The sequence below is a fragment of the Bombina bombina genome, chromosome 1, assembly GCF_027579735.1.
Source record: "Bombina bombina isolate aBomBom1 chromosome 1, aBomBom1.pri, whole genome shotgun sequence".
NCBI lineage: Eukaryota > Metazoa > Chordata > Amphibia > Anura > Bombinatoridae > Bombina > Bombina bombina.
Window position 1 is genome coordinate 1351361560 of NC_069499.1, and position 20630 is coordinate 1351382189.

Consider the following 20630-nt stretch of genomic DNA (forward strand, 5'->3'; position numbering starts at 1 on the left):
GTTTAAGTCGGTTGCTCCTCCTTAGAGCCTAACCTGGTTCTTCATGTTTTGTGGCTAGCTCTGTTTGAGCCTTTTACTTCCATAGATGTTGAATGGTTATCTTGGAAGATTGTCTCTTCTACTTAGAGAGTCTTGGATTTCTCAGCTTGGCAGTGTGTTTCGCCTCATCTTTCTTTCCGATGAGGCAATTTTTTTGTACTAACTTAGGTTTTTTATCAATTGTTTCAAGTGGGAAAATTTTTAAGATATTATGATTCCTTGTCTATGCCCTAGTCCTGCTTCTCATAAGGAATTTTGGTGGCACAACTTGAAATGTGTGTGCTCTTATTTTCTATCTTCAGGCGACTAAGGATTTTCGCCAGCCTTCTGTTTGTTTATCTGGGAATTGTAAAGATCATAAAGCTTCTGCTACTTTCTTTCTCTTGGTGAGAAGTATTATTTGTTTGGGTTATGAGACTGCTGAACAGCAGCTCCCTGAGAGAATTACAGATAATTATATTAGATCTGTCTCTGTTTCTTGGGTTTTCAAGAATGAAGCTTCTGGGGAACAGACTTGCAAGGTTCTTTTTGCATACTTTTTCAAATTTTTATAAATTGAATGCTTTTGCCTCAGCCGAGGTTTCTTTTGGGAGAAAGGTTCTTCAGGCAGTGGTGCCTTCTGTTTAGGTTTCCTGTCTTGTCCCTCTCTTATCATCTGTGTCCTCTAGCTTGGGTATTGATTCCCAACAGTAATTGATGATGATCCGTGGACTCACCGTGTCATTAGAAAGAAAACTAAATTTATGCTTACCTGATAAATGTATTTATTTCTTGACACGGTGAGTCCACGGCCCGCCCCGGAATTTTTCAGACAGTTTTTTGTTGTGTAAACCTCAGGCACCTCTGCACCTTGTGTTGCTTCCTTTCTCTTCTTTTCCTTCGGTTGAATGACTAGGGTTTGTGGGAAGGGAAGTGATACTTAACAGCTTTGCTGTGGTGCTCTTTGCCTCCTCCTGCTGGCCAGGAGTGATATTCCCAACAGTAATTGATGATGATCCGTGGACTCACCGTGGTAGTCTTAATAATGGTAGAGGAGGTTCTCAATTGAATGCTGTATTTTATTCCACCTGTCAATTTTGAAATGTCATCTGTGGATCGCAGGCCCAAGAACTACTCCACTTTTTCTTTTTAGTTAGTAAAATTACAGGATATTAATTCTTATATTTATGTTCATATTTTGTTCTTCTTCTAATAATGTTAATACATTATTTTTTTATGTTAAAAAATGGCAGATAGTTACCACAGCAATGATGACAAACAATATTTTTCTCTCTGGTTATTTTTTTCAGAATGATTTTTGCAGAATGCTCTCCCAATACATGTCCATGTGGGGAACAGTGTAACAACCAGCGGATCCAGAGGCATGAATGGGTGCAGTGCTTGGAACGTTTCCGTGCTGAAGAAAAAGGATGGGGAATCCGAACTAAGGAGCCCTTAAAAGCTACACAGTTCATCATAGAGTATCTTGGGGAGGTTGTTAGCGAGCATGAGTTCAGGTATTACTGAAGGAAGGTTTTTAATGAATTTATATTGTATGTACTATAGTCCTCTACATACAGAGCACAAGTGCCAAGCACCAAGACAGTAACAAGAATCTTTATCTGATTTATGCTTATTTGGGAACACTGTTGGTCTGTGCATGTAATGTTTGTGTGTTATGCTCTGTGTATAATGTGTGTTTTTGTTTATTGGGTACATATTTATAATGCATTTGTAAAATGTGTTGTGTTTCAAGGGTTGATTATGTATGTTGCTTATCGGCTGGGAGGCACTGCATATAAATAAATAACAATACCGGAATCAGGCGCCCAGTTCCTCAAATGTATATCACTTAATGTAGATGTGAAGTGACAATAGCCGGTTTCACCATATAGTGAGAGAAAACAAAGAGATCCACACTTTATTCCTTCTGATAGGATAATCCCATTAGGCGAGTAGTGTCCAGTATGGTAGTCTGCTGCTGCCCGTAAAAGTGGGTGTGTATTTTCCAAGTGGCACGCTCTTATTTCATCTGCATATAAATAATGTGGGCTCTGCATGCGTAATGTTTGTATAATGTGTATACCAGAAGCCTGCATATTTATAGGCTTTGTATAGTATTGGTCCATTTTATTAGGATCCTTTGATAGTGTTAGCGCTTTGGGTATTGTGTTTTTAGTAATTAACAGACCACTTATAATTGACTGGGGCAGACTTAGTAGGACAGATATTTCAGAAACTGACTTGTGGCAAAGCTGACATTCTATGCACGTGCACACTCCTGAGCCTACATCAGTATATTCTTGTGGACAGGAGCTACGTTTCAACAAAAGATAACATAAGAAAGATGTAACCTTGATAATATATGTAATTTTTAAAGTTTTTTAAAGCTCAGATTTTGGTTCTTTTTTTTCAACAGGGTAGCTCTTCAACCATATATGGCATTTTCTGTATGTGTACTGTGTATGATTTAGTTTTTGTTTGTTTTTTGTGAAATTAGTTTTTTGCTTGTTTTTTTTGTTATTATTCTTGAGTTGTGTGTAATATTGTTGTTTATATTACTAGGAATCGTATGATTGAGCAATATCACAATCACAGTGACCATTACTGTCTGAGCCTTGATAGTGGTATGGTCATTGACAGTTACCGAATGGGCAATGAGGCTCGCTTCATCAACCACAGCTGTGACCCCAACTGTGAGATGCAGAAGTGGTGAGTACTTATTAAGTATTATAAGATATACATGAGCCTGCAACAATCTACACAGTGATTTGTTATGTCAGAGCACAAGCTCATTTACATGTGTCTTAAATTAGCCACATCAAAAGAGAATAGGAACATGAATTCAACCTGGCTTTTCAAGAAGTATATCCCTAAACTGCACTTGATTAGCTAAATGTTGCAAATGATGCTCAGAAAATTACAGTATTTTTAAAAATGTCTTTTGCAATGCAGTGCTCAAGTGTTGATTTAAGCTATGTATTTAAAGGGGCGTGAAACCCCAATTTTGTTTTTCATGATTAAGATAGAGAATTCAGTTTTAAACAGCTTTCCAATTTACTTCTTTTATCAATGCTGATTCGTTCTCTTAGTATCCTTTGTTGAAAAACATACCTAGGTAGGTTTAGGAGCAGCATTGCACTATTGGGAGCTAGCTGTTGATTGGTAACTGCACATTTAGGCCTAGATTTAGAGTTCGGCGGTAGCCGTCAAAACCAGCGTTAGAGGCTCCTAACGCTGGTTTTGGGCGCCCGCTGGTATTTGGAGTCAGTGATTAAAGGGTCTAACGCTCACTTTTCAGCCGCGACTTTTCCATACCGCAGATCCCCCTACGCCATTTGCGTAGCCTATCTTTTCAATGGGATCTTTCTAACGCTGGTATTTAGAGTCGTTTCTGCAGTGAGCGTTAGAGCTCTAACGACAAGATTCCAGCCGCCTGAAAATAGCAGGAGTTAAGAGCTTTCTGGCTAACGCCGGTTTATAAAGCTCTTAACTACTGTACCCTAAAGTACACTAACACCCATAAACTACCTATGTACCCCTAAACCGAGGTCCCCCCACACCGCCGCCACTCGATTAAAATTTTTAACCCCTAATCTGCCGACCGCCACCTACGTTATATTTATGTACCCCTAATCTGCTGCCCCTAACCCCGCCGACCCCTGTATTATATTTATTCACCCCTAACCTGCCCCCCACAACGTCGCCGCCAGCTACTTACAATAATTAACCCCTAATCTTCCGACCGCAAATCGCCGCCACCTACGTTATCCCTATGTACCCCTAATCTGCTGCCCCTAACACCGCCGACCCCTATATTATATTTATTAACCCCTAATCTGCCCCCCTCAACGTCGCCGACACCTGCCTACACTTATTAACCCCTAATCTGCCGAGCGGACCTGAGCGCTACTATAATAAAGTTATTAACCCCTAATCCGCCTCACTAACCCTATCATAAATAGTATTAACCCCTAATCTGCCCTCCCTAACATCGCCGACACCTACCTTCAATTATTAACCCCTAAACTTCCGATCGGAGCTCACCGCTATTCTAATAAATGGATTAACCCCTAAAGCTAAGTCTAACCCTAACACTAACACCCCCCTAAGTTAAATATAATTTTTATCTAACGAAATAAATTAACTCTTATTAAATAACTTATTCCTATTTAAAGCTAAATACTTACCTGTAAAATAAATCCTAATATAGCTACAATATAAATTATAATTATATTATAGCTATTTCTCCAACATAGGTGTGTCCGGTCCACGGCGTCATCCTTACTTGTGGGATATTCTCTTCCCCAACAGGAAATGGCAAAGAGCCCAGCAAAGCTGGTCACATGATCCCTCCTAGGCTCCGCCTACCCCAGTCATTCTCTTTGCCGTTGTACAGGCAACATCTCCACGGAGATGGCTTAGAGTTTTTTAGTGTTTAACTGTAGTTTTTGTTATTCAATCAAGAGTTTGTTATTTTAAAATAGTGCTGGTATGTACTATTTACTCAGAAACAGAAAAGAGATGAAGATTTCTGTTTGTATGAGGAAAATGATTTTAGCAACCGTTACTAAAATCCATGGCTGTTCCACACAGGACTGTTGAGAGGAATTAACTTCAGTTGGGGGAACAGTGAGCAGTCTCTTGCTGCTTGAGGTATGACACATTCTAACAAGACGATGTAATGCTGGAAGCTGTCATTTTCCCTATGGGATCCGGTAAGCCATGTTTATTAAGATTGTAAATAAGGGCTTCACAAGGGCTTATTAAGACTGTAGACTTTTTCTGGGCTAAATCGATTCATTATTAACACATATTTAGCCTTGAGGAATCATTTAATCTGGGTATTTTGATAAGTTTATATCGGCAGACACTTTTTTAGACACCTTTCTCTTTAGGGGCTTTCCCAAATCATAGGCAGAGCCTCATTTTCGCGCCGGTGTTGCGCACTTGTTTTTGAGAGGCATGACATGCAGTCGCATGTGAGAGGAGCTCTGATACATAGAAAAGACTTTCTGAAGGCGTCATTTGGTATCGTATTCCCCTTTGGGCTTGGTTGGGTCTCAGCAAAGCAGACACCAGGGACTGTAAAGGGGTTAAAGTTAAGAACGGCTCCGGTTCCGTTATTTTAAGGGTTAAAGCTTCCAAATTTGGGGTGCAATACTTTTAAGGCTTTAAGACACTGTGGTGAAATTTTGGTGAATTTTGAACAATTCCTTCATATTTTTTCGCAATTGCAGTAATAAAGTGTGTTCAGTTTAAAATTTAAAGTGACAGTAACGGTTTTATTTTAAAACGTTTTTTGTACTTTGTTATCAAGTTTATGCCTGTTTAACATGCCTGAACTACCAGATAGACTGTGTTCTGAATGTGGGGAAGCCAGAGTTCCTTCTCATTTAAATAAATGTGATTTATGTGACAATGACAATGATGCCCAAGATGATTCCTCAAGTGAGGGGAGTAAGCATGGTACTGCATCATTCCCTCCTTCGTCTACACGAGTCTTGCCCACTCAGGAGGCCCCTAGTACATCTAGCGCGCCAATACTCCTTACTATGCAACAATTAACGGCTGTAATGGATAATTCTGTCAAAAACATTTTAGCCAAAATGCACACTTATCAGCGTAAGCGCGACTGCTCTGTTTTAGATACTGAAGAGCATGACGACGCTGATAATAATGGTTCTGAAGGGCCCCTAAACCAGTCTGATGGGGCCAGGGAGGTTTTGTCTGAGGGAGAAATTACTGATTCAGGGAACATTTCTCAACAAGCTGAACCTGATGTGATTACGTTTAAATTTAAGTTGGAACATCTCCGCATTCTGCTTAAGGAGGTATTATCCACTCTGGATGATTGTGACAAGTTGGTCATCCCAGAGAAACTATGTAAAATGGACAAGTTCCTAGAGGTCCCGGGGCTCCCAGAAGCTTTTCCTATACCCAAGCGGGTGGCGGACATTGTAAATAAAGAATGGGAAAGGCCCGGTATTCCTTTCGTCCCTCCCCCCATATTTAAAAAATTGTTTCCTATGGTCGACCCCAGAAAGGACTTATGGCAGACAGTCCCCAAGGTCGAGGGAGCGGTTTCCACTTTAAACAAACGCACCACTATACCCATAGAAGATAGTTGTGCTTTCAAAGATCCTATGGATAAAAAATTAGAAGGTTTACTTAAAAAGATGTTTGTTCAGCAGGGTTACCTTCTACAACCAATTTCATGCATTGTCCCTGTCGCTACAGCCGCGTGTTTCTGGTTCGATGAGCTGGTAAAGGCGGTCGATAGTGATTCTCCTCCTTATGAGGAGATTATGGACAGAATCAATGCTCTCAAATTGGCTAATTCTTTCACCCTAGACGCCACTTTGCAATTGGCTAGGTTAGCGGCTAAGAATTCTGGGTTTGCTATTGTGGCGCGCAGAGCGCTTTGGTTGAAATCTTGGTCAGCTGATGCGTCTTCCAAGAACAAGCTACTTAACATTCCTTTCAAGGGGAAAACGCTGTTTGGCCCTGACTTGAAAGGGATTATCTCTGATATCACTGGGGGTAAGGGCCATGCCCTTCCTCAGGATCGGCCTTTCAAGGCCAAAAATAAACCTAATTTTCGTCCCTTTCGTAGAAACGGACCAGCCCAAAGTGCTGCGTCCTCTAAGCAAGAGGGTAATACTTCTCAAGCCAAGCCAGCTTGGAGACCAATGCAAGGCTGGAACAAGGGAAAGCAGGCCAAGAAACCTGCCACTGCTACCAAGACAGCATGAAATGTTGGCCCCCCGATCCGGGACCGGATCTGGTGGGGGGCAGACTCTCTCTCTTCGCTCGGGCTTGGGCAAGAGATGTTCTGGATCCTTGGGCGCTAGAAATAGTCTCCCAAGGTTATCTTCTGGAATTCAAGGGGCTTCCCCCAAGGGGGAGGTTCCACAGGTCTCAGTTGTCTTCAGACCACATAAAAAGACAGGCATTCTTACGTTGTGTAGAAGACCTGTTACAAATGGGAGTGATTCATCCTGTTCCATTAGGAGAACAAGGGATGGGGTTCTACTCCAATCTGTTCATAGTTCCCAAAAAAGAGGGAACGTTCAGACCAATCTTAGATCTCAAGATCTTAAACAAGTTTCTCAAGGTTCCATCGTTCAAAATGGAAACCATTCGAACAATTCTTCCTTCCATCCAGGAAGGTCAATTCATGACCACGGTGGATTTAAAGGATGCGTATCTACATATTCCTATCCACAAGGAACATCATCGGTTCCTAAGGTTCGCATTCCTGGACAAGCATTACCAGTTCGTGGCGCTTCCTTTCGGATTAGCCACTGCTCCAAGGATTTTCACAAAGGTACTAGGGTCCCTTCTAGCTGTGCTAAGACCAAGGGGCATTGCTGTAGTACCTTACTTGGACGACATTCTGATTCAAGCGTCGTCCCTTCCTCAAGCAAAGGCTCACACGGACATTGTCCTGGCCTTTCTCAGATCTCACGGATGGAAAGTGAACGTGGAAAAGAGTTCTCTATCTCCGTCAACAAGGGTTCCCTTCTTGGGGACAATAATAGACTCCTTAGAAATGAGGATTTTTCTGACAGAGGCCAGAAAAACAAAACTTCTAGACTCTTGTCGGATACTTCATTCCGTTCCTCTTCCTTCCATAGCGCAGTGCATGGAAGTGATAGGTTTGATGGTAGCGGCAATGGACATAGTTCCTTTTGCGCGCATTCATCTAAGACCATTACAACTGTGCATGCTCAGTCAGTGGAATGGGGACTATACAAACTTGTCTCCGAGGATACAAGTAAATCAGAGGACCAGAGACTCACTCCGTGGGTGGCTGTCCCTGGACAACCTGTCACAAGGGATGACCTTCCGCAGACCAGAGTGGGTCATTGTCACGACCGACGCCAGTCTGATGGGCTGGGGCGCGGTCTGGGGATCCCTGAAAGCTCAGGGTCTTTGGTCTCGGGAAGAATCTCTTCTACCGATAAATATTCTGGAACTGAGAGCGATATTCAATGCTCTCAAGGCTTGGCCTCAGCTAGCGAGGGCCAAGTTCATACGGTTTCAATCAGACAACATGACAACTGTTGCGTACATCAACCATCAGGGGGGAACAAGGAGTTCCCTGGCGATGGAAGAAGTGACCAAAATCATTCTATGGGCGGAGTCTCACTCCTGCCACCTGTCTGCTATCCACATCCCAGGAGTGGAAAATTGGGAAGCGGATTTTCTGAGTCGTCAGACATTGCATCCGGGGGAGTGGGAACTCCATCCGGAAATCTTTGCCCAAGTCACTCAACTGTGGGGCATTCCAGACATGGATCTGATGGCCTCTCGTCAGAACTTCAAAGTTCCTTGCTACGGGTCCAGATCCAGGGATCCCAAGGCGGCTCTAGTGGATGCACTAGTAGCACCTTGGACCTTCAAACTAGCTTATGTATTCCCGCCGTTTCCTCTCATCCCCAGGCTGGTAGCCAGGATCAATCAGGAAAGGGCGTCGGTGATCTTGATAGCTCCTGCGTGGCCACGCAGGACTTGGTATGCAGATCTGGTGAATATGTCATCGGCTCCACCATGGAAGCTACCTTTGAGACGAGATCTTCTTGTTCAAGGTCCGTTCGAACATCCGAATCTGGTCTCACTCCAGCTGACTGCTTGGAGATTGAACGCTTGATCTTATCGAAGCGAGGGTTCTCAGATTCTGTTATCGATACTCTTGTTCAGGCCAGAAAGCCTGTAACTAGAAAGATTTACCACAAAATTTGGAAAAAATATATCTGTTGGTGTGAATCTAAAGGATTCCCTTGGGACAAGGTTAAGATTCCTAAGATTCTATCCTTCCTTCAAGAAGGATTGGAAAAAGGATTATCTGCAAGTTCCCTGAAGGGACAGATTTCTGCCTTGTCTGTGTTACTTCATAAAAAGCTGGCAGCTGTGCCAGATGTTCAAGCCTTTGTTCAGGCTCTGGTTAGAATCAAGCCTGTTTACAAACCTTTGACTCCTCCTTGGAGTCTCAACTTAGTTCTTTCAGTTCTTCAGGGGGTTCCGTTTGAACCCTTACATTCCGTTGATATTAAGTTATTATCTTGGAAAGTTTTGTTTTTGGTTGCAATTTCTTCTGCTAGAAGAGTTTCAGAATTATCTGCTCTGCAGTGTTCTCCTCCTTATCTGGTGTTCCATGCAGATAAGGTGGTTTTACGTACTAAACCTGGTTTTCTTCCAAAAGTTGTTTCTAACAAAAACATTAACCAGGAGATTATCGTACCTTCTCTGTGTCCGAAACCAGTTTCGAAGAAGGAACGTTTGTTGCACAATTTGGATGTTGTTCGCGCTCTAAAATTCTATTTAGATGCTACAAAGGATTTTAGACAAACATCGTCCTTGTTTGTTGTTTATTCCGGTAAAAGGAGAGGTCAAAAAGCAACTTCTACCTCTCTCTCTTTTTGGATTAAAAGCATCATCAGATTGGCTTACGAGACTGCCGGACGGCAGCCTCCCGAAAGAATCCAAGCTCATTCCACTAGGGCTGTGGCTTCCACATGGGCCTTCAAGAACGAGGCTTCTGTTGATCAGATATGTAGGGCAGCGACTTGGTCTTCACTGCACACTTTTACCAAATTTTACAAGTTTGATACTTTTGCTTCTTCTGAGGCTATTTTTGGGAGAAAGGTTTTGCAAGCCGTGGTGCCTTCCATCTAGGTGACCTGATTTGCTCCCTCCCATCATCCGTGTCCTAAAGCTTTGGTATTGGTTCCCACAAGTAAGGATGACGCCGTGGACCGGACACACCTATGTTGGAGAAAACAGAATTTATGTTTACCTGATAAATTACTTTCTCCAACGGTGTGTCCGGTCCACGGCCCGCCCTGGTTTTTTAATCAGGTCTGATAATTTATTTTCTTTAGCTACAGTCACCACGGTTTCATATGGTTTCTCCTATGCAAATATTCCTCCTTAACGTCGGTCGAATGACTGGGGTAGGCGGAGCCTAGGAGGGATCATGTGACCAGCTTTGCTGGGCTCTTTGCCATTTCCTGTTGGGGAAGAGAATATCCCACAAGTAAGGATGACGCCGTGGACCGGACACACCGTTGGAGAAAGTAATTTATCAGGTAAACATAAATTCTGTTTTTAGGATTAATATTTATTTTACAGGCAACTTTGTAATTATTTTAACCAGGTACAATAGCTATTAAATAGTTAAGAACTATTTAATAGTTACCTAGTTAAAATAATAACAAATTTACCTGTAAAATAAATCCTAACCTAAGTTATAATTAAACCTAACACTACCCTATCAATAAAATAATTAAATAAACTACCTACAATTACCTACAATTAACCTAACACTACACTATCAATAAATTAATTAAACACAATTGCTACAAATAAATACAATTAAATAAACTAGCTAAAGTACAAAAAATAAAAAAGAACTAAGTTACAAAAAATAAAAAAATATTTACCAACATAAGAAAAATATTACAACAATTTTAAACTAATTACACCTACTCTAAGCCCCCTAATAAAATAACAAAGCCCCCCAAAATAAAAAATTCCCTACCCTATTCTAAATTAAAAAAGTTACAAGCTCTTTTACCTTACCAGCCCTGAACAGGGCCCTTTGCGGGGCATGCCCCAAGAATTTCAGCTCTTTTGCCTGTAAAAGAATAAATACAATACCCCCCCAACATTACAACCCACCACCCACATACCCCTAATCTAACCCAAACCCCCCTTAAAGAAACCTAACACTAAGCCCCTGAAGATCTTCCTACCTTGTCTTCACCATCCAGGTATCACCGATCCGTCCTGGCTCCAAGATCTTCATCCAACCCAAGCGGGGGTTGGCGATCCATAATCCGGTGCTCCAAAGTCTTCCTCCTATCCGGCAAGAAGAGGACATCCGGACCGGCAAACATCTTCTCCAAGCGGCATCTTCGATCTTCTTCCATCCGGTGCGGAGCGGGTCCATCTTGAAGCAGGCGACGCGAATCCATCCTCTTCTTCCGATGTCTCCCGACTAATGACGGTTCCTTTAAGGGACGTCATCCAAGATGGCGTCCCTCGAATTCCGATTGGCTGATAGGATTCTATCAGCCAATCGGAATTAAGGTAGGAATTTTCTGATTGGCTGATGGATCAGCCAATCAGAATCAAGTTCAATCCGTTTGGCTGATCCAATCAGCCAATCAGATTGAGCTCGCATTCTATTGGCTGTTCCGATCAGCCAATAGAATGCGAGCTCAATCTGATTGGCTGATGGGATCGGCCAATCGGATTGAACTTGATTCTGATTGGCTGATTCCATCAGCCAATCAGAAAATTCCTACCTTAATTCCGATTGGCTGATAGAATCCTATCAGCCAATCGGAATTCGAGGGACGCCATCTTGGATGACGTCCCTTAAAGGAACCGTCATTAGTCGGGAGACATCGGAAGAAGAGGATGGATCCGCGTCGCCTGCTTCAAGATCGACCCGCTCCGCACCGGATGGAAGAAGATCGAAGATGCCGCTTGGAGAAGATGTTTGCCGGTCCGGATGTCCTCTTCTTGCCGGATAGGAGGAGACTTTGGAGCACCGGATTATGGATCGCCAACCCCCGCTTGGGTTGGATGAAGATCTTGGAGCCAGGACGGATCGGTGATACCTGGATGGTGAAGACAAGGTAGGAAGATCTTCAGGGGCTTAGTGTTAGGTTTCTTTAAGGGGGGTTTGGGTTAGATTAGGGGTATGTGGGTGGTGGGTTGTAATGTTGGGGGGGGGGGGTATTGTATTTATTCTTTTACAGGCAAAAGAGCTGAAATTCTTGGGGCATGCCCCGCAAAGGGCCCTGTTCAGGGCTGGTAAGGTAAAAGAGCTTGTAACTTTTTTAATTTAGAATAGGGTAGGGAATTTTTTATTTTGGGGGGCTTTGTTATTTTATTAGGGGGCTTAGAGTAGGTGTAATTAGTTTAAAATTGTTGTAATATTTTTCTTATGTTGGTAAATATTTTTTTATTTTTTGTAACTTAGTTCTTTTTTATTTTTTGTACTTTAGCTAGTTTATTTAATTGTATTTATTTGTAGCAATTGTGTTTAATTAATTTATTGATAGTGTAGTGTTAGGTTAATTGTAGGTAATTGTAGGTAGTTTATTTAATTATTTTATTGATAGGGTAGTGTTAGGTTTAATTATAACTTAGGTTAGGATTTATTTTACAGGTAAATTTGTTATTATTTTAACTAGGTAACTATTAAATAGTTCTTAACTATTTAATAGCTATTGTACCTGGTTAAAATAATTACAAAGTTGCCTGTAAAATAAATATTAATCCTAAAATAGCTATAATATAATTATAATTTATATTGTAGCTATATTAGGATTTATTTTACAGGTAAGTATTTAGCTTTAAATAGGAATAAGTTATTTAATAAGAGTTAATTTTTTTCGTTAGATAAAAATTATATTTAACTTAGGGGGGTGTTAGTGTTAGGGTTAGACTTAGCTTTAGGGGTTAATCCATTTATTAGAATAGCGGTGAGCTCCGATCGGAAGTTTAGGGGTTAATAATTGAAGGTAGGTGTCGGCGATGTTAGGGAGGGCAGATTAGGGGTTAATACTATTTATGATAGGGTTAGTGAGGCGGATTAGGGGTTAATAACTTTATTATAGTAGCGCTCAGGTCCGCTCGGCAGATTAGGGGTTAATAATTGTAGGCAGGTGTCGGCGACGTTGTGGGGGGCAGATTAGGGGTTAATAAATATAACATAGGGGTCGGCGATGTTAGGGCAGCAGATTAGGGGTACATAGGGATAACGTAGGTAGCGGCGTTTTACGGAGCGGCAGATTAGGGGTTAAAAGTGTAATGCAGGGGTCAGCGATAGCGTGGGCGGCAGATTAGGGGTTAATAAGTGTAAGGTTAGGGGTGTTTAGACTCGGGGTACATGTTAGGGTGTTAGGTGCAGATGTAGGAAGTGTTTCCCCATAGGAAACAATGGGGCTGCGTTAGGAGCTGAACGCTGCTTTTTTGCAGGTGTTAGGTTTTTTTTCAGCTCAAACAGCCCCATTGTTTCCTATGGGAGAATCGTGCACGAGCACGTTTTTGAGGCCGGCCGCGTCCGTAAGCAGCTCTGGTATCGAGAGTTGCATTTGCGGTAAAAATGCTCTACGCTCCTTTTTTGGAGCCTAACGCAGCATTTGTTTGAACTCTCGATACCAGAGTTAAATTTATGGTGCGGCCAGAAAAAAACCCGCGGAGCGTTAGCAGCCCTTTTACCGCCGAACTCTAAATCTAGGCCATAATGTTTTAGTCATTGGCTCACCTGCTCTGCTCTGCTCAGATAGCTTCCAGTAGTGTGTTGCTGCTGCTTCAACAAAGGATACCAAGTGAATGAAGTGAAATTGATAATAGAAGTAAAATGGAAAGTTGTTTAAAATTTTGGGGTTTTCATGTCCCTTTAAAATTGTATGCCATATCAGAATAATGAAAGTTTAATTTTGACTTGACTGTCACTTTAAATCATTCTTCTCTTTATTACTGTTGCAACCTCTCCTCATTATAGTTCTTGTCCATCTTTTGTAGCATCTAATTCCCAGCTGACATTTCAGAGTGTAGCACAAAATCTAATCTAACAAAACAATACGTTTAAAATGTGTTAATGTGTTTTAGTAGTTTTGTTTGATGGGTTTTTCTTTTTATGTGGCTTTTGTCCTATGGTACTTTTGGCAGTAAACCACCATTTCATGTCCGATTGTAATTTTCACTTTCTGACCCTAATGTAACAGTCATAGTTACTGACTTAGGATGAACTTGTGACCAAGCTTTGTGTTTTTCTTACATCTCAGGTCTGTGAATGGTGTGTATCGCATAGGTCTGTATGCTCTGAAAGACATGGCAGCCGGTACAGAACTGACCTATGACTACAATTTCCATTCCTTTAACACGGAGCAGCAGGTAGGTATTATTATAAGCTTTGGGCACTCCTACATGATACGGTTGTGAACCTCCCATCTGTCATGGGAAAGCTTTCTGGAGATCGTTGACAGTGTAGTCAGAGATAAGAAAACTAATCAAGAATATAAAGTGCTTTATTGAAGTAAATAAAATCTATACATTTGTCAGCCAATAACTGACAATTGAGAATAGCAGAATGCAGGATATAATAAATGAGTAAGGGCCACCAAGAGACGTTATGCAGCTAATGGTCAGTAGAATACAGGAAGTAGGTAATGGCGTTCCAGATACAATATGACCAACACCATGCCTGATAGTCAGCACACTGTGTAGTTAGTGGTTTTCATAACACAATATACATTAAATGGCCAGGAAGACACAGTATATAGGTCCTGGTCTGCAGGATATGTAAGTAATGACCAGAAGAAATCTGAATAAGGAGGCCAGGCAGAACAGGAAGTACACAGACTACCTCCAGGTATATGGGAAAACAACCAAACATGAAAGAGAAAATGATGTTGGTTTTAAAAGCAAGAGCTGCATCAGAACTCATTATTACAGCTTATGGTGTTCTTTGGGACACAGTGAAAGTGGTTGTTGTTAGACCTTTTAGTGTGTGCGTAACTTTTCTAATGCTTTTACTATAGTAATAGTGTGCAAGGATGTAGGTTATGTCCTCCTCTTCATGGAAGTATGTGTCCTCAAATGAGTTGTGTGATTTTCCTAGGAGTTATCATTTTGTTTGCATATTTTATTGATTAAGGGGTATATTCCCATGTTTCGTAAGGCAAGATGGTGTATTAGTGTGTTTTCATACTTAAAGAGACATGAAACACAACATTTTTATTTCATTATTCAGGTAGACCATAACACTTAAAACAATTTTCCAGTTTTTTTTTATTATTAAGCTTTCTTCATTCTCTTGGTATGTTTTGTTAAAGAAGCAGCTATGCACTACTGGGATCTAGCTAAACACTTTGGGTGAGCCAATGACATGAGGCATTCAGCAGCTAGCTCCCAGTAGTGCATTCCTTCTTTTGAGCCTACCTATGTATTTTCAACAAAGGATATCAAAAGAACAAATATAATTATATAATAGTAGTCATTTGGAAAGTTGTTTAAATTGAAATGCTCTATCATGAAGGTTAAATTTTGGTTTTACTATCCCTTTAAATAGACCGTATATTGTAAAATTGGATTCCAATTACTTATTTATTCCAGCTGCCGAGTCTAAAATGTATGGGACATTGTTTATGTATATTTTTGTATGTTAAATAGCTGTCTTTGCCTATTGAAACCAGAACCTTATCTATCTATACACAGTGAGACCAGTACTTGGAGACAGTGGAAAACGAACATTCTATTCTCTCTCTGCTAAACCTTATTTACATAGATTTTCTATATCCAGTACTTAAAGGGACATGAAACCCAAATTTTTTCTTTCATAATTCAGATAGAGAATACAATTTTAAACAACTTTCTAATTTACTTCTATTATCTAATTTGTTTCATTCTCTTGGTATAATTTGTTGAAGGAGCAGCAATGCACTAATGGTTTCTAACTGAACACATGGGTGAGCCAATCACAATCAATATATATATATATATATGCAGCCACCAATCAACAGCTAGAACCTAGGTTCTCTGCTGCTCCTGAGCTTGCCTAGATAAACCTTTCAGCAAAGGACAAAAAGAAAAGTAAGTAAATTAAATAATAGAAGTAAATTGGAAAGTTGTTTAAAATTGTATTCTCTATCTGAATCATGAAATATTTTTTTTGGGTTTCATGTCCCTTTAAGTATTATTCATTATAGGTGGGGATACAACAAGCAAAAGCAGCTATTTCAAATGACAAAACAACACTAAATGAGCTACTCATAAACAATTTAAAACACCCTAGAAGGCAAAATGAATAATTTGGAACACATCAAAGGGAGGGAAAAAAGTACATTTTCCCTTAACGTTGTGTGCAATTCCTTTCAGTTGAATGCATCAGGTATTTCCCTCTATTTTGTAGCAACTCTGTAAATGCGGTTTTGAGAAATGTCGAGGAATAATTGGAGGTAAAAGTCAAAGGATGAATGGGCTGACCAATAAGACTGGCCAGCTGTTGTCTGCTCATCGGAGACCAGGTCGCTGCAAGGATAAGAGAAAATCTAAGCACCGCCTGAAAAAGAGGGTAAGTCTCTCCATTCAAGAGTAAGTGCTGGCGCTAATATGGACTTATAGTTACCATCTGCATAAATTAGTTACAACAGCCTAGAACTAGCAGGTGTTGAAACAAAATTTATAAAATTGTGTTCTGCTTATGGGAGCAGATCATTATTACAAGGAAGGTTCTTTTTGCAGAGAGGTCACCTTTCTGAGGATCACAGTGACACATTGGGCACTCCAACAAGACTTAGCCCACAACTGCATATGAAGCCTATGTCCAACAGAGAGAGGTATGAAACTACCTGTCACATACAGCCCTCTTATTTTACTATACAAACCAATGCTTTTGGTCTTTTTCATTACACGTTGGCCATAATTCTCAAAAGAAGACTGTTATTGCTTTGCAGGAATTTTGTTCTAAAGCATCACATTTTCCTTGTGAGAAACTGGGAAAAAATCCGTCAGCGACATGAAGAAGTAAAGCATGCCTCTGATAATGTTCATCCTGTATCTCTCTATAATCGCTGGAATGGTATCTGCAGGGATGATGGGAACATAAAATCTGGTAAGGTTAACCTGTCTTCCCTCCTGGCTGTAAACTGTAAGATCTCACCTAATTTGTCAAGGTTTAATATGTTGTAAACATTTTTCTGTATGAAATACTGATAGCTTAAAAGCGGAAATCCACGCTTGTTACATGCATGTATCACTAAATATATTGTTTTGTGTAGACTTGTATATTTCTATGCATTATATAGGTAACAATATCTGATATTATTGTTGAACTGAAAAATACTCTGTAGAATTTGGTCTGTCATTGAAGTTTGTGAGCTACTAGACTAAATAAGGAAATGCAGTTTAAAATGTCTATTTTACTCATAGAATATCATTGTGAGATAACCAATCAAAATTCATTGCATCACATAATACCTAAACATACTTAATGAACTTAAAGGACCAGTCAATAGTATAGGATCTGCACAAAAATAGGTGTGTTATAAAAAGAGAATAATTTTGAGACTTACTTGTCCAAAAAATGAATTATATTGATTGATAACGAGCGTTTTAAAAATCAATATAGTTTCCTCGTCCTCTAAAGTTACGTAGGTGCCAGTATCCAATCAAATTGGCATATATGTATATGCGATTTCAGGGAAGTATGTATGCGCTAATTGGCCGATTACGTCACCAGTGACCCGCGAACGCGCTAGCGTGCACAAAAAAGAAGCAGCGTGCACAGCATTATTTGGATGGAACAGCAGTGCACAGGCTTCATTCTGGCACGCTGTCGGACAGGCAACAATTGATAGCACACACTGATGCCAGTGACTGGCTACACTGACATAGTGATACTTGCGAAACTGATGTTCTGATACTTGTAAATGGTGGAACTGAAATACCGATATTTATGAATGGCAGCATTTACTTTTCCTTCAGTGACATTTATCTATGTGTAATTTACAGAAAGATATCTGTGTTCCAAAATTTTCTTAGCCCACCATTATTACTTTTTAGACGTTAGAAGTGAAGTAACACTGGCATGTGGAACTAATGTGAGAAAAAGAGTAACCAGCCACATGATGGTTATAATTTACTGCTATAACATAATACTTTATGCTGAGTATTTAAGGCGAGCGGGGATGATACGGCCGGTCATGTGCAGGCGCGTGATTTACGTGAGCGCGCACGGAGTAGTGATGTGTATATGCACACATGTGCAATAGGCAAATTATTATTCTAATTACTGCTCCTCTAATTGGAAGGTGACGCATGTCCATCACATCCATGTACATCCTACTCTGGACAGGGGTGGTCGGGACGCAGTGCCATAATTGAATAAAAGTAAAAATTTGTATTTATTTATGTTTACTTGTACTAATTTTATGCTACAGGTACTTCATGTTGCACATTTATTATGCACCAGTACTGATATTTCAGTTTACAATTTTTATACTATTGACTGGTCCTTTAAAGCAACATGAAACCCAATTTTTTTATTTCATGATTCAGATAGAGCATGCAATTTTAAGCAACTTTCTAATTTTCTCCTACGTTTACATTTAACCACCAATCAACAAGCACTACCCAGGTGCTGAACCAAAAACGTGCCTGCTCCAATTGCTTACATTCCTGCTTTTTAAATAATGATACCAAGAGAACGAAGAAATATTGATAATAGTAGTAAATTAGAAAGTTGCTTAAAATTGTATGCTCTATCTGAATCATGAAAGAAAAAAAAAATGGGTTTCATATCCCTTTAAAATTGAGTATATTTCCTTCTTAATATGAGGAGAGTCCACGGCTTCATTCCTTCCTTGTGGGAATTCAGAACCTGGCCACCAGGAGGAGGCAAAGACACCCCAGCCAAAGGCTTAAATACCTCCCCCACTTTCCTCATATTCCAGTCATTCTGCCAAGGGAACAAGGAACAGTAGGAGAAATATCAAGGTATAAATGGTGCCAGAAGAATAAAACCAAAAATGTAGGCCCGCCCATTAGAGAAAAGTAAATTTATGCTTACCTGATAAATTAATTTCTTCTATGGTACGACGAGTCCACGGATTCATCCTTTACTTGTGGGATATTATCCTCCTGCTAACAGGAAGTGTCAAAGAGCACCACAGCAGAGCTGTCTATATAGCTCCTCCCTTAGCTCCACCCCCAATCATTCTCTTTGCCTACTCTATGTTCTAGGAAGGGTAAAGTGAAAGAGGTGATACAATATTAGTTTTTAAATTCTTCAAGGAAGAGTTTTTTGTTTTAAATGGTACCGGTGTGTACTATTTACTCTCTGGCAGCAGATGGATGAAGACTTGATGATCTTAGCATTTGTAACTAAGATCCAGTGATGTTCCCACAGAGGCTGAGGGGTACAAGAAACTTCAGCGTGAGGAACGTTTTCATGCTTTATAGCAGTGAGGTATGTTCGGTCATTTTTTCTGGAGAGACTGTGTATTTCAGAAAGGCTTACAGTATCCCCATGAGGGTAAGGGTAAGCAGTAATCCTAAGAGCTATAGAAGGGCATTACTAAGCTTGCATAAGGGTCTAATTAAAAAATGGTTGACACTGAGGTTTGAATGTTTGTGGGCAAACGTTTTTATGAACTGGGAGTGCTGTTAACGTTTTTTGGGCAAACTTTATTGAGGGTACACTTGGCTTATTTTTGGGTCTCAGAACCCACATGGCTAGTTTAAAACCACTCTAGTGTGATTCTTTGAGGCTGTAGAGACATCGAGTGAGGGGCATATTTTCGCGCCTCAGATGCACAGTTGTTTTCACTCAGCAAGCTCCAACTCCTGAGGGCCCTTGTTTTGGGCCAAATCGAAGCTTTAACCCCATATTTACCATCCCTGAGGGCAGGTAGGCGCCACAGCAGGGCTGTGGCAATGTGCTAGGGGTGTTTTCTCCAACATAGGTGTGTCCGGTCCACGGCGTCATCCTTACTTGTGGGATATTCTCTTCCCCAACAGGAAATGGCAAAGAGTCCCAGCAAAGCTGGTCACATGATCCCTCCTAGGCTCCGCCCACCCCAGTCATTCTCTTTGCCGTTGCACAGGCAACATCTCCACGGAGATGGTTAAGAGTTTTTTGGTGTTTAAATGTAGTTTTTATTCTTCAATCAAGTGTTTGTTATTTTAAAATAGTGCTGGTATGTACTATTTACTCTGAAACAGAAAAAAGATGAAGATTTCTGTTTGTAAGAGGAAGATGATTTTAGCAGAAGTTACTAAAATCGATTGCTGTTTCCACACAGGACTGTTGAGATGAAGTAACTTCAGTTGGGGGGAAACAGTTGGCAGACTTTTCTGCTTAAGGTATGACTGGCCATATTTCTAACAAGACTATGTAATGCTGGAAGGCTGTCATTTCCCCTTATGGGGACCGGTAAGCCATTTTCTTAGTTAAATAAAAGAATAAAGGGCTTCATAAGGGCTTAAAAAACTGGTAGACATTTTTCTGGGCTAAAACGATTGCTTTGCTAGGCATATTTTGCAGATTCTAACTATTAATGGTTATTATAATCTTGGGGATTGTTTAGAAAAACGGCAGGCACTGTGTTGGACACCTTTTTCAGATGGGGGCCTTTTCTAGTTATAGACAGAGTCTCATTTTCGCGCCACTAATGCGCAGTTGTTTTTGGAGAGCAAGGCATGCAGATGCATGTGTGAGGAGCTAAGAATCACTGAAAAAGCTTATAGAAGGCATCATTTGGTATCGTATTCCCCTCTGGGCTTGGTTGGGTCTCAGCAAAGCATATAGCTGGGACTGTATAGGGGTTAAATGTAAAAACGGCTCCGGTTCCGTTAATTTAAGGGTTAAAGCTCTGAAATTTGGTGTGCAATACTTTTGAGGCTTTAAGACACTGTGGTGAAATTTTGGTGAATTTTGAACAATTCCTTCATACTTTTTCACATATTCAGTAATAAAGTGTTTTCAGTTTGAAATTTAAAGTGACAGTAACGGTTTTATTTTAAAACGTTTTTTGTGCTTTGTTGACAAGTTTAAGCCTGTTTAACATGTCTGTACCATCAGATAA

General features: G+C 40.5%; 1 protein-coding gene across 1 annotated transcript in view; it reads left to right on the forward strand.

Annotated features, from left to right (window-relative positions):
- ASH1L (ASH1 like histone lysine methyltransferase) overlaps window positions 1–20630 on the forward strand; it is a 505039-nt gene that overhangs the window by 326656 nt on the left and 157753 nt on the right. Inside the window, exons 11-16 of the mRNA XM_053703215.1 lie at window positions 1329–1535; window positions 2584–2730; window positions 13830–13938; window positions 15956–16117; window positions 16288–16382; window positions 16500–16657. Of these exons, the coding sequence (XP_053559190.1) occupies window positions 1329–1535; window positions 2584–2730; window positions 13830–13938; window positions 15956–16117; window positions 16288–16382; window positions 16500–16657 (878 nt within the window). The remainder of the gene's footprint in view (window positions 1–1328; window positions 1536–2583; window positions 2731–13829; window positions 13939–15955; window positions 16118–16287; window positions 16383–16499; window positions 16658–20630) is intronic.